Here is a 10842-nt window from a genome sequence, read left to right as displayed (position 1 = left end):
GTTTAAAAGATGAGGAACCTAAGGCTTAGAAAGGTTATATAACTTGCCCAAAGTTATTTAGCTAGTGGAATCCATTTTCAATCTCAGATCTGTCTGCATATAATGCAAACATATACTCTTAATTACCAAAAATAATTTACTATTTATAAGTAAACATATGCTTTGATCACATCATTAACGTGTGTATCAAGCTAATGCATTTCATGGATATCAAAGATAGATATAATGGAGATTCTCTTTGTTTATGCTTTGATTCTACATTTTATGGGTCCAGACACTTGATTATCAGTGTGCCGGCATTTGAAAAAACTGTGGAATTGTGTTATAATTATATAATTCACAAGACTGATTTATAACATAGAATGCAGATTTAAGTTTATAATGATCAATGTATCTGCAGGGTAATTATGTGTATTAAGTCCTCTTCAAGGGAAATGCCAACCAGATCAAGTTACGGCTCAGAAAAATGGAGGTTTAATCTAATGTTAGAATAAAGGGAGCAAATATTCTTTTTTTTTTTTTAATAATTTTTATTGAGCTTTAAGTGAACGTTTACAAATCAAGGGAGCAAATATTCTTAAAGCAATATTTTACCCAAGATAGGTGAATTAATTGTCACATTTCATTGTAAGAACAATCCAGCCAACAATGGGGAGGCAATTCATATGCTTTGGAGTTCAACATACCCACTAACACACACTAATTAGCTACTTAACGGTTTTAAGTCTGAGTTTCCTTATTTTATGAAAATAGGTTTCTTGTAAAGATTTAGATTTGTCTAAGAAGAAAACTGCTTTGTTAGAACTGAAAGCAAAGAGTTTTATTGAGGAATAGTAGTTTGAACGGGGCAGCACATCGGTCAAAGTACAACGTGCTCAGATTAGACAGATCTTTCAAGGTCTTATATAAAGAAATATCATGAACAGGTACTTTTTCTGAGACGACGAAACTTGCATTGTTCTGCAAATACTTTTTGAATTACTTTATATAGGGCTTGTGTTCTCCAGTCATAAGAACACAGCATTTTAAAAATAATTTTTCAGTTAAATTACATATCAGTTAATCTATAGACCTCTTGGAGCCTGCCTGCACAAGTACCTTGCAAAAGCAGGTGCGGTTTCTATAAACATTCTTGTCACAGGCTTCCTGGAACCTTATGATTGCCATCTTAACCACATACCTTCCAAGAACAGCCGCAGTTTACCCCCTCCTCTCTGTCCTTCCAGAGTCAGTGTAGATTAACCCATTACTGTGACCTCGGCCCGAACTCCCCTATTTTTGTGGCCCACTGACACGTACGGCATTTAGCTAACTACTATTATGATGATGTGTATACAATATAATGTATTAAAATATATAAAATATATTAATTATATTACACAGCATATATTATTATTATGCTATTTATTACATTATTTTACAATCCTCTTGCTAACCACACACACACACAAAAAAACAGGATAAATGCGCGTTTTCCAGGCGAGGCGAATACGAGTTACCATGACAACACAGCGCGCCTAGACATTTTCCTCTCTTGGGTCGCCGGGGAAGAAAAAAAAAAGCCCAGGTTGCGTGTTGCGTCATCACTACGCGCTCATTTGTGTTTCTCCGTAAAAGGTCCCGGCCCGGCTACCGTCGCCCCACGCCGGCAATTATTTTTTTCTTTTCAACGTTTGTTACATCGCACGGAGGCTACCAGGCCGTAAGTACCGCGAGGTGAAAAAAAACAGATCCAGCAAGTGAACATTAAAAAAGACGCTCTGGCACAGCCCCCACCTCTGGAGCTCCTTGTGTGTTCTTGATCCTATCAGCTTCCTCTCAACCGGGATCGTGCCGCGTCAACTTCCGGGCGGGTGCCCGCCAGCACGGCCTCCGCCGCTCCCCTTCTTTGGCCCCTTTGTGTCCCCGCAGTGTCGAGACTCGGGCCCTGGCACGTCCTCTCTCTCGAGACTGGGGGCTCGGTAGTGCAGGGAGTCTTTCGCTGTGGGCGGGCGCGCGGCCCGCTAGGGGGTTAGATTGAGGAACGTGCCTGCGCATGCTGGGGTAAGAGGAGGTTGCACGAGGGTCAGCTTGTGGTTCGAGGAAGGAGGGGCGGGGGACGAAGGGGAATGAAACGAGCAATGGAAAATAAAAAGAGATGCCCTGTTCACCATCTGATTGTTGTGGCCTAACAATGAGGCGCAGCCATAATAGTCGTCCTGAGACACTGGCATGTTTGCAGGCCCTTTATTGCCTCGGGAATGAACTGCTATGGCTTTGTGTTGTTTCATGGTTTCTTTTTCTTTTTTTATTTCCCTGTTGCAGATAGTTTATTCAAAGTCCCAACCACACAGCGTGGTGGTTGCTACCAATATGAATCTTTTCAACTTGGACCGTTTTCGCTTTGAGAAAAGGAGTAAGATTGAGGAAGCCCCCGAAGCAACCCCCCAACCCTCCCAGCCTGGCCCTTCTTCACCAATTTCTCTTAGTGCTGAAGAGGAGAATGCTGAAGGGGAAGTTAGCAGGGCAAGCACTCCTGATTCAGATGTAACTGAAAAAACAGGTGAGTTACAATGTTGCAAATTGGTGTATCACCGAGAAATATTTCAAAAAGATGAGAAGTGAAAGGGATTCTGTATATTATTCTCGGTGTCATATGCACTGTTGCATTGCCTTCCAAGTGTGCCCTTTTAAAAACAGCTTTGGGATTGCCATAGGCACCATGTAGCTCCAAATGAGAACCCATCTATATTTTCTTCACTTTTATATGAGGATGCTTGATACATGGCCCAATGATGGAAGTTGAAATTAGCATTTAGACCATTTTTAGGCCTATGAGTCGGAATGGATTCCACCGCAATGGGTTTGGTTTTCGGTTTAGGTCAAAATGGAGCCCTGGTAGCATAGTGGTTAAGAGTTGGGTTGGTAACCAAAATGTAGGCAGTTCGAAGCCACCAGTGGCTCCTTGGAAACCCTATGGGGCCGTTTTACCTTGTCCAATAGGGTCACTATGAGTCCAAATCGATTCCATGGCAACGGATTTTTTTTTTTTTTAAGGTCAGAATGGTTGCTACTAGTAAATGAACCTAGGCATTTCAGCCCATTGATAGATTTTGCAGCTGTCACTTGCCTAGAGGTATTCATTCATATTCTGCCATTCCTTCATAAAACATTAATCACTTACTTTGAGTTAGATGTTGTGTTAGGTGCCTGAAGAAAATTTCTGTGCACCAATGAAGATCAAATTACTTTCAGATGTTGCCACCACCAGATTCTGGAGATCCGCAGGGTGCAAATGAATAATTGGGATTCTTTATGATGAACGAACAATTTTTTTTTCTTCAACAGTTTGACACAGACAACAGGATTTGAGAAAAAACTGAATATTAAAATTTTCATTTTAACCTATGTTCATTAAACGGTTAACAGTTAGAGGCATGTATATCAAGCTTTTACTATTTTTTAGGCATAGTGCCAAGTGCTTCACATTTAATTTAATTTGCACAGCAATCTTAGGGATAGGTTTTATCCGTGTTTTGTAGAAATGAGACTTAGAGAGATTAAGTAACTTGCCCAGTATTACTCGTTAGGAAGCTGGTAGAGCCAGAACTCAAATCCAAGCAGAGTATAAACTCTTATTTTTTGCATGGTTTTCTATGAAGTAGAGATCTTAGTGGGATGAAAGAAAAGTTAGACATTTTATTTTAATGTTTATTCTGGTAAGGCTGTTTTTTACGCAAAACCCAATATTTCATGTGCAGTGTTTCAGTGAATGTGGTACTGATAAAATGGGTAATGTTCTCACCTTGATATCCGAATTTTCTTTGCAGCTCTTACATATAAGAGTAATGTCATTTGGGATTAGGTTGCCTACAACTTATCATTAGAATAACATTTCTAAATACTTTGGCAGAGTTAGAATATGGTGGAATGATTTGGCAGATTGGGTTAAGAGGTAATTATGAGTCAAATTTTGAAGGGCTTTGACTGTTTAAAGAATTTTGAACTTGTCTGAATGCTGTGGTGAACCACGGAAAGATTTTAAACACAGGAGTGACATTTTATCTTTGTTCTTTCGACAGATACCTGATTTCCCTTACAGATGCTGTAGTTGATGTCCGAACATCTAGATACTTAAATATTTTTTACAGTGAATATATTCATTTGTTTCCTATGTAGTTAAGAGACGGCAAGGAAGGCCAGGGTTTAGCTATGGGATGTTGAGTCCTTAGAAGTCTCTGTTTTGTTTTAGTTAAATGTACAACACTAGGCAAGCCACTTAAAATCTGGGATCCAGAGTTTTTTCATCTTTAAAAGTAAAAGCACTTTATAAACTGGAATTCATGGAATGTTTTAGTTATTTCTCAATATTGGTAGTGTAAAATTCTTAATTGCTTTTTTTAGTCATATTTTTCTACTTTAATTTTTTTTTTCTTTCTGAGTAGACTTCACTCCTGTTTTCTTTGTTGGACTTGTGTTTTCATTCATAAGTGTTTCTTAGTAGCTGAGATTGCCTTTAGGGATCTCATGGTCAGTCTTGATGACATTGGGAAATAAATGAAAATTAAGTTTGTTCTAGGGATGGTGATAGTCTAGTGGGAGTGGTGGGCTTTCCTTTGAGAGAAGATTATTATAGGTGATTCTGTGAATTTTGGACAATCTTGAAAGTCGAGGCTTAGAAATTTAGACTTTATTTTATAGGTACTAAACCACAAAAAAAAAAACAAAACCCATTGCCGTCGAGTTGATTCGAACTCATAGCAAACCTACAAGACAGAGTAGAACTGCCCCATAGAGTTTCCAAGGAGTGCCTGGTGGAGTCAAACTGCTGACTTTTTGGTTAGCAGCAGTAGCTCTTAAACACTGTGCCACCAGGGTTTCCTTATTAAAAAAAAAAAAAAAAAAAAAAAACCAGTGCCATCAAGTCAATTCCGACTTATAGCGATCCTATAGGACAGAGTAGAACTGCCTCCATAGAGTTTCCAAGGAGACGTACTAAAAATAGGTACTAGGGATCCATTAAAGACTTTTTGGATAGACTGGTAAAACAATGAAAGGAAGCTGTTTTGTAAAAAAAAGCCAAAAGTAAAGAAATCAGTTATGAAGCTTTTACAACCTGAACTTAATGATGGCAGTGGAAATGGAGAAAAGAATATATGAGAGAGATCTCACAGCAAGAAAAGACACGACATTACAACTAGATCTGTGGTAGGAATGAGGTAAGATGAATGTTAAGATAGTTTAGGTAATTGAAAAAACAATGAGGTGCTGTACATCAGAATTGGTGTTGAGAACCCATTGCAAGCTATTGGGTAATTCTTTTCAATATTTAAAAGACAAAGGTCCTGTCTTCAATTTAGCATGTTGGGAGAGAAGGTTGAATTTGGTGGTGGGCCCGTGGTGAGGATCAGATGCTAAAAGTTAGAACTGAAGTCATGATTGGAGATGGAGATTGGGGAATCATCAGTGGGGTATAAATATTTTATTTGTCTTCGTTCATCATCATATGATAACTTTTTATACTGCATTATTGTACAATGCCATATTGGTTTCTATTGGTAGAGTGTTAGGATTTAAGTTCATAACACAGAAATTGTATATAGTCAAAATTAACTGCAATCACTCTTTTTTTTTTTTAGCTAATCTTGTTGTTTTACCTAATACGAGCTGAATTTATTTCCTACTAAAGTTCAGTTACTGTGCCACAGTCATACACTGTTCCTTGAGCATACCGAGCACCATCGTATCTCTGCTGCTTCCTATTTGCTGTTCCTTCTGCCTTGAAGACCCTTCATGCTGTTATTTGGGTATAATGCCGTCATTTCATTTAGTGTTAGTGAAATTTCACCTTTTTAGAAAGCCTTCTCTAATCACTCTCTGAAATAGATCCCCCTCCTACCACTTTAAGGATTCTTGGTGGTGCAATGGTTAAGCACTTGGCTGCTAACCAAAAGGTTGGTGGTTTGAACCCACCCAGTGGCCCCTCAGGAGACGGGCATGGCAATTGGCTTCTTTAAAGATACCAGCTTAGAAATGCCTATAGGGCATTTCTACTGTCACATGGGTTTGCTAAAAGTTGAAAATTGAGTCCACAGCACACAAACAACAATCTACCACTTTATTTTTTATTAGTATCTATCACTACCTGACATAACGTATTTGTGGTTTTGGTCTTCCTCACTAGAATATAAGCTCCATGAGTGATTATTCATCCCCAGCATTCACAATGGCCATTGGCGTGTAGTAGGTCCCGAGTAAATATGTGTGCAAGCAAGGAGTATTTGATGGATGGATAAGTGGGTAATTTTAGTACTTTATACATATCTTGTAATCTCCTCCTCCTCTTTGTGACCTTGAAACAGCCTCCTAGCCATTAGGCATTCTTCAACCATGGATACTTGCTCTTTGATGGGACAGGCTCCCTAACACTGGTCTAAATACAAGGTCTGGATTTGAGGGCACACACTTAACCTGTGTTTTTTTCCTCTCCAGGTTGACTTTGCTCTCAGTGTGCAGAGTTATCAGTGGTTGTCATCTACACATTTTTCCCTTTTTTTCTTTGATTTTTTTTTTTCTGTGTATAGTGAGTTTGGGGGCAATTGATAAGAGTAGATGAGTGAGAAAGGGGAGAACCTACTATGTTTTAGGCATAAAGGATAGAAATACGAGCAAAGCATGATCCTCGAGCACCAGGAGGGAAGGACATGTAAATATCTGATTAAACTAGTACAGTGTGATAAATCTAATAATAAGGGGAAGTACTAAGCAATGTAGAATCACAGTCTGTGATTCACAAATGATTAATTACCCATTCTTTCTCAGGAGAGTCAGAAGTCATGGAGAGGTGACCTTTGGAGTGGACCCTAAACCATGAATCATTGTTTTTTGGTTGTGTATGGGACGAAAGGGTTGAAAGTGTACGTTGGCTCAAAGAAAGTGTCTGTAGTATGTGTATGGGGGTACTATCTATGGAAAAAGAGGTTCAAGGCACTATAGATAAAACTACAAAGGTAAAAGTATAAACTTCTGGGTTGTGAGGTATCTGGACTTTATTTGATATACCCTGTAAAGCATTTCATATGAGAAGACGATTAATGAAGCCTTTGCATTAATTGAAGCCTAAATGCAGGCAAATGATAGTAATGATGGAGAAGAAGCAATTTAGGAGAGTTTTATAAGACATGTATTTGATGGGATTTGATCAGTTAAGTATGGAAAATTTAAAGATAACTGTTCCTTGCTTGATCAGCTGGGTAATTGGCATTATGAACTAAAATAGGAATTAGGTTCAGAAGGAAAATACTAAAACATTGAGTTTGAATACCTGCCATATCTCAGTAGAAAGATTGAGTTGGAAATTAGAGTTTGGAGCTAAGAGTGTGGTCAGAACCTGAGAAATAACTTGGGAGTCATCATTGCAGTAGATACTGGAAAATGTCTTAAGCAGGGTGTACAGAGAGAGGCATCAACATTAAGTGATGAACAAAGGAAGGGAAAACAATGAAAAATATCAAAGAAGACTAGAATAGTAAGAGAAAACGATAGTGTCCTGGAAGCCACAGAGATATGAGCATTTCCAATTTGGTAAATGGTTGCTGTTGTTGATGTTGTTGTTAGATGCTGTTAAGTTGATTGCAGCTTGTAGCGAGCCTACGTACAATAGAATGAAACACTGCCTAGTCCTGTGCCATCCTCATAATTGTTGTTAGGCTTGAACCCATTGTTGTAGTCACTGTGTCAGTCCATGTCGTTGAAAGTCTTCCTCTTTTTCGCTGACCCTCTACCAAACATGATGTCCTTCACCAGGAGCTGGTCCTTCCTGATAATATGTCTAAAGTATGTGAGACAGCCTTGCCATCCTCACTTCTAAGGAGCATTCTGGCTGTACTTCTTCCGAGACAGATTGGTTTGTTGTTCTAGCAGTCCATGATATAGTCAATATTCTTTACTAGCGTCATAATTCAAAGGCATCATTTTTTCGGTCTTCTTTTGTTCTTCTTTATTCATTGTCCAGCTTTCACATGCATATGAGGTGATTGAAAACACCATGGCTTGGGTCAGGTGCACCTTAGTCCTTTAAAGTGACACCTTTGCTCCGCCCCCCCTATTAATTTTTTATTTTAGATGAAGGTTTATGGAGCAAACTAGCCTCTCATTGAAAAGTTTATACACATACTGTTTTGTGACACTGGTCGCCAACCCCACAACATGTCAACAGTCTCCGCTTCTTGACCTTAGGTTCCCATTTACCATTACTCGTGCCTTCTCGTCCTTGCCCCTGGGCCGGTGTGTCCATTTAGTCTTGTTTTATGGGCCTGCCTAATCTTTGTCTGAATGGTGAACCTCAGGAGTGACTTAATTACTGAGCTAAAAGAGTGTCCAGGGCCATACTCTGTGGGTTTCTCCAGTCCCTGTCAGACCAGACATCTTTGCTTTTTAACATCTTAAAGAGGTCTTTTATAGCAGATTCCCCACAGGGTTAGTTTTACTGTTGTGGCTTGCATATTGCTGTGATGCTAGAAGCTATGCCACTGGTATTTCATATACCTGCAGGCTCACCTGCGGTGGTAAATGGTAGGAGTATCAAATGCTGTGGAGATGTTAAATTGGATGAGGACGGACCAGAGACTACTTTCCTTGGATATTAAAGTTACTGTTAACCAGCCACTCCTTGGGAGAAAGATGTGAAGTCTTCCATAAAGATTTATAGCCTCGGAAACCTGTGGGCAGTTATACCCTGTCCTGTAACATCACTGTGATTCTGAATTGACTCTATGACAGTGGGTTTGGGTTGACCTTTAAAACACAGTTTTTGGTGGAATAGTGAGGACGTATAGACTACTCTTTCAAGATGTTAAAGAGGTAGCTTGACAGGGAGAAAATACCGAGAAAAGATGGATGTTTCAGGATTGTTGAAAATTGAATGTATTTATTGGCCAAGAGGAAGAAGCTAGTGAGATGGAAAGGATGAAGGGAAGTACCTGGAAAGAGTCATCCAGGGGGTGGGAGTTAACCACACAGCTGGACTGTTTAGCTATACAAAGGAATTGTTGTTGTTGGTTGCCATGGAGTCCCTTTTGATTTATGGCAACTTCACCTGTGCAGAGTAGAACTGCTCCATAGGATATTCAAGGCTGTGACTATTCAGAAGCAGATCGCTAGACCTGTCTTCTGAGGTGCCCTTTGGTGGGTTCAAACCACCAACCTTTTGGCTAGTAGTTGAGAGCTTGTTTCCGCCACCCAGGGACTCCTCTTGCAGAGGTATAGAGGAGACGCCTTTTATCTGAGAGAAAAAAAAAAAGTGAAGGAGATTAAAATAGGTAGGTATGTAGATGCTTGGAATGGAGGAAAGTTTGTGACCTTCCATTTCTTGGTGAAATAGATTCAGCCTTCTAATGTGGTTGCCATTTAAAGGTGATTGCCCTGTTGAAAGTAACAGCTGTTAATAAGTGAGAGAATATTTTTCTGCTGTTAAAATTATACTAGTTATCAAAAAGATTTCCAGAGAGGACTGCTCTGCTACATACAGACTGTATGATCTTGGATAAGACATCAGTATTTTTGGACTTCACTTTCTTTTCATGCCTTTGCCTAAATAGATGTTCTCTGAAGTCCCTGCCAGCAGTAAAATGCCTGTGATCCTTTGAATGATGAAGCCGAGTGTATCATCATGAATGAATGTATAAAATGTATGATTTTAACTGTATAAATGTGTGATTTTAGCTGAATGTATAAAATGTACGATTTCCATTCTGTAACTATTGGACTGTATCCAGTCTTCTTACTGTGTTACTAAAATGAGTTATTGCTACATCTTTGAAAGGTCATTGTGGCTTTTTAGTATCTCTTAATGTTAGCTGAAAAAATACTTGGTAGAAGGGTTAGTGCTGAATTGCTCTGGTAGAAAGTACAAAAAGTACTTATCCTTAAGTAAAAATCTTAGGTACATTATAAATATACTTTTTTTGTATGTATTTTTCTTCTCTACTCTTTTATTTCCCATGCTTAGCTGTTGGTTTCTTCATGACAAATGTTTTCTAAAAAATTAAATCATAACAACCCATTGTATAATGTAGAGTCCTCTGTAATCCTTGCTTAGTTTTGGTGTTTATTCTTTCAGATTTTTTTTTCCACGTGTATATATTCCACTTTTAAAAACAAGTATGGTATTATGTTGTACACATGCTTCAGTGCAACTTGCTTTTTTAAATTAAGTAGTAGTTTTTTATACTTTCCATGTCAGTCCATATAGGGTATTAATTGAGATATATGCTATACCTCAGGTTTTTAAATGACTACAGAGTGTTTTCTTGTATCGGTGTATTATTGTTCATGTAGTTTCCTGATGATGGATGTTAGTTTTGTGAGATTTTTCTTCAGTTTTTTGTTATCAAAAGGATGCTGTAGTGACCGTCCTTTTATAAAGATATTTTTGAACATATACATGTCTGCGGGAAAGTTTCCTGGAAATGGAATTGTTAAAGGGAATTTAAGTAATATTTTATTGATTGCCACATCATGCTCCATAAAAGATTTACCATTTTATACCAGACAGTAGCTTGTTTTCCTCATGTCGGGGTTTTCACATCCTGGCCAAAATATTATCAACCTTGGTAATCTTTGTAGTCAGGCTAATAGGCAAAAATATCTTGTAGTTGCTTTATTTTTAAGGTTAAGTATGGTCTCATACTATTAACCTACTTGGATTTTTTTCTGCTTTTGTGTCTTTCTCTTTTTCTGAGAGTTGATTTGTAAGTTTTGTTTTTAATTTCCTGTTGTTTGCTGTAAGTAAATTTTATACTTTTATGTGGCCAGTCTGTTCACCCTTTAAGGCTTCTGGAGTTTGGGTTCTGATTAGACATG

The 10842-nt window shown here is 38.5% G+C and overlaps 1 protein-coding gene across 4 annotated transcripts in view; it reads left to right on the top strand.

Annotated features, from left to right (window-relative positions):
- The first annotated feature begins 1614 nt into the window (after nucleotides 1-1614).
- SMARCAD1 (SWI/SNF-related, matrix-associated actin-dependent regulator of chromatin, subfamily a, containing DEAD/H box 1) overlaps nucleotides 1615-10842 on the top strand; it is a 91988-nt gene continuing 82760 nt past the window's right edge. The window contains exons 1-2 of one of the 4 annotated variants that reach the window (XM_049885703.1): nucleotides 1615-1702; nucleotides 2305-2542. In XM_049885703.1, the coding sequence (XP_049741660.1) occupies nucleotides 2353-2542 (190 nt within the window). In that variant the 5' untranslated portion in view covers nucleotides 1615-1702; nucleotides 2305-2352. Of the gene's footprint in view, nucleotides 1703-1749; nucleotides 2044-2304; nucleotides 2543-10842 lie in introns of those variants that run through there. The other 3 variants (XM_049885702.1, XM_049885705.1, XM_049885704.1) reach the window with 3 other exon arrangements.

The sequence above is a fragment of the Elephas maximus genome, chromosome 5 (assembly GCF_024166365.1).
Source record: "Elephas maximus indicus isolate mEleMax1 chromosome 5, mEleMax1 primary haplotype, whole genome shotgun sequence".
Lineage (NCBI taxonomy): Eukaryota > Metazoa > Chordata > Mammalia > Proboscidea > Elephantidae > Elephas > Elephas maximus.
This window is presented reverse-complemented; position numbering and strand designations above follow the sequence as displayed.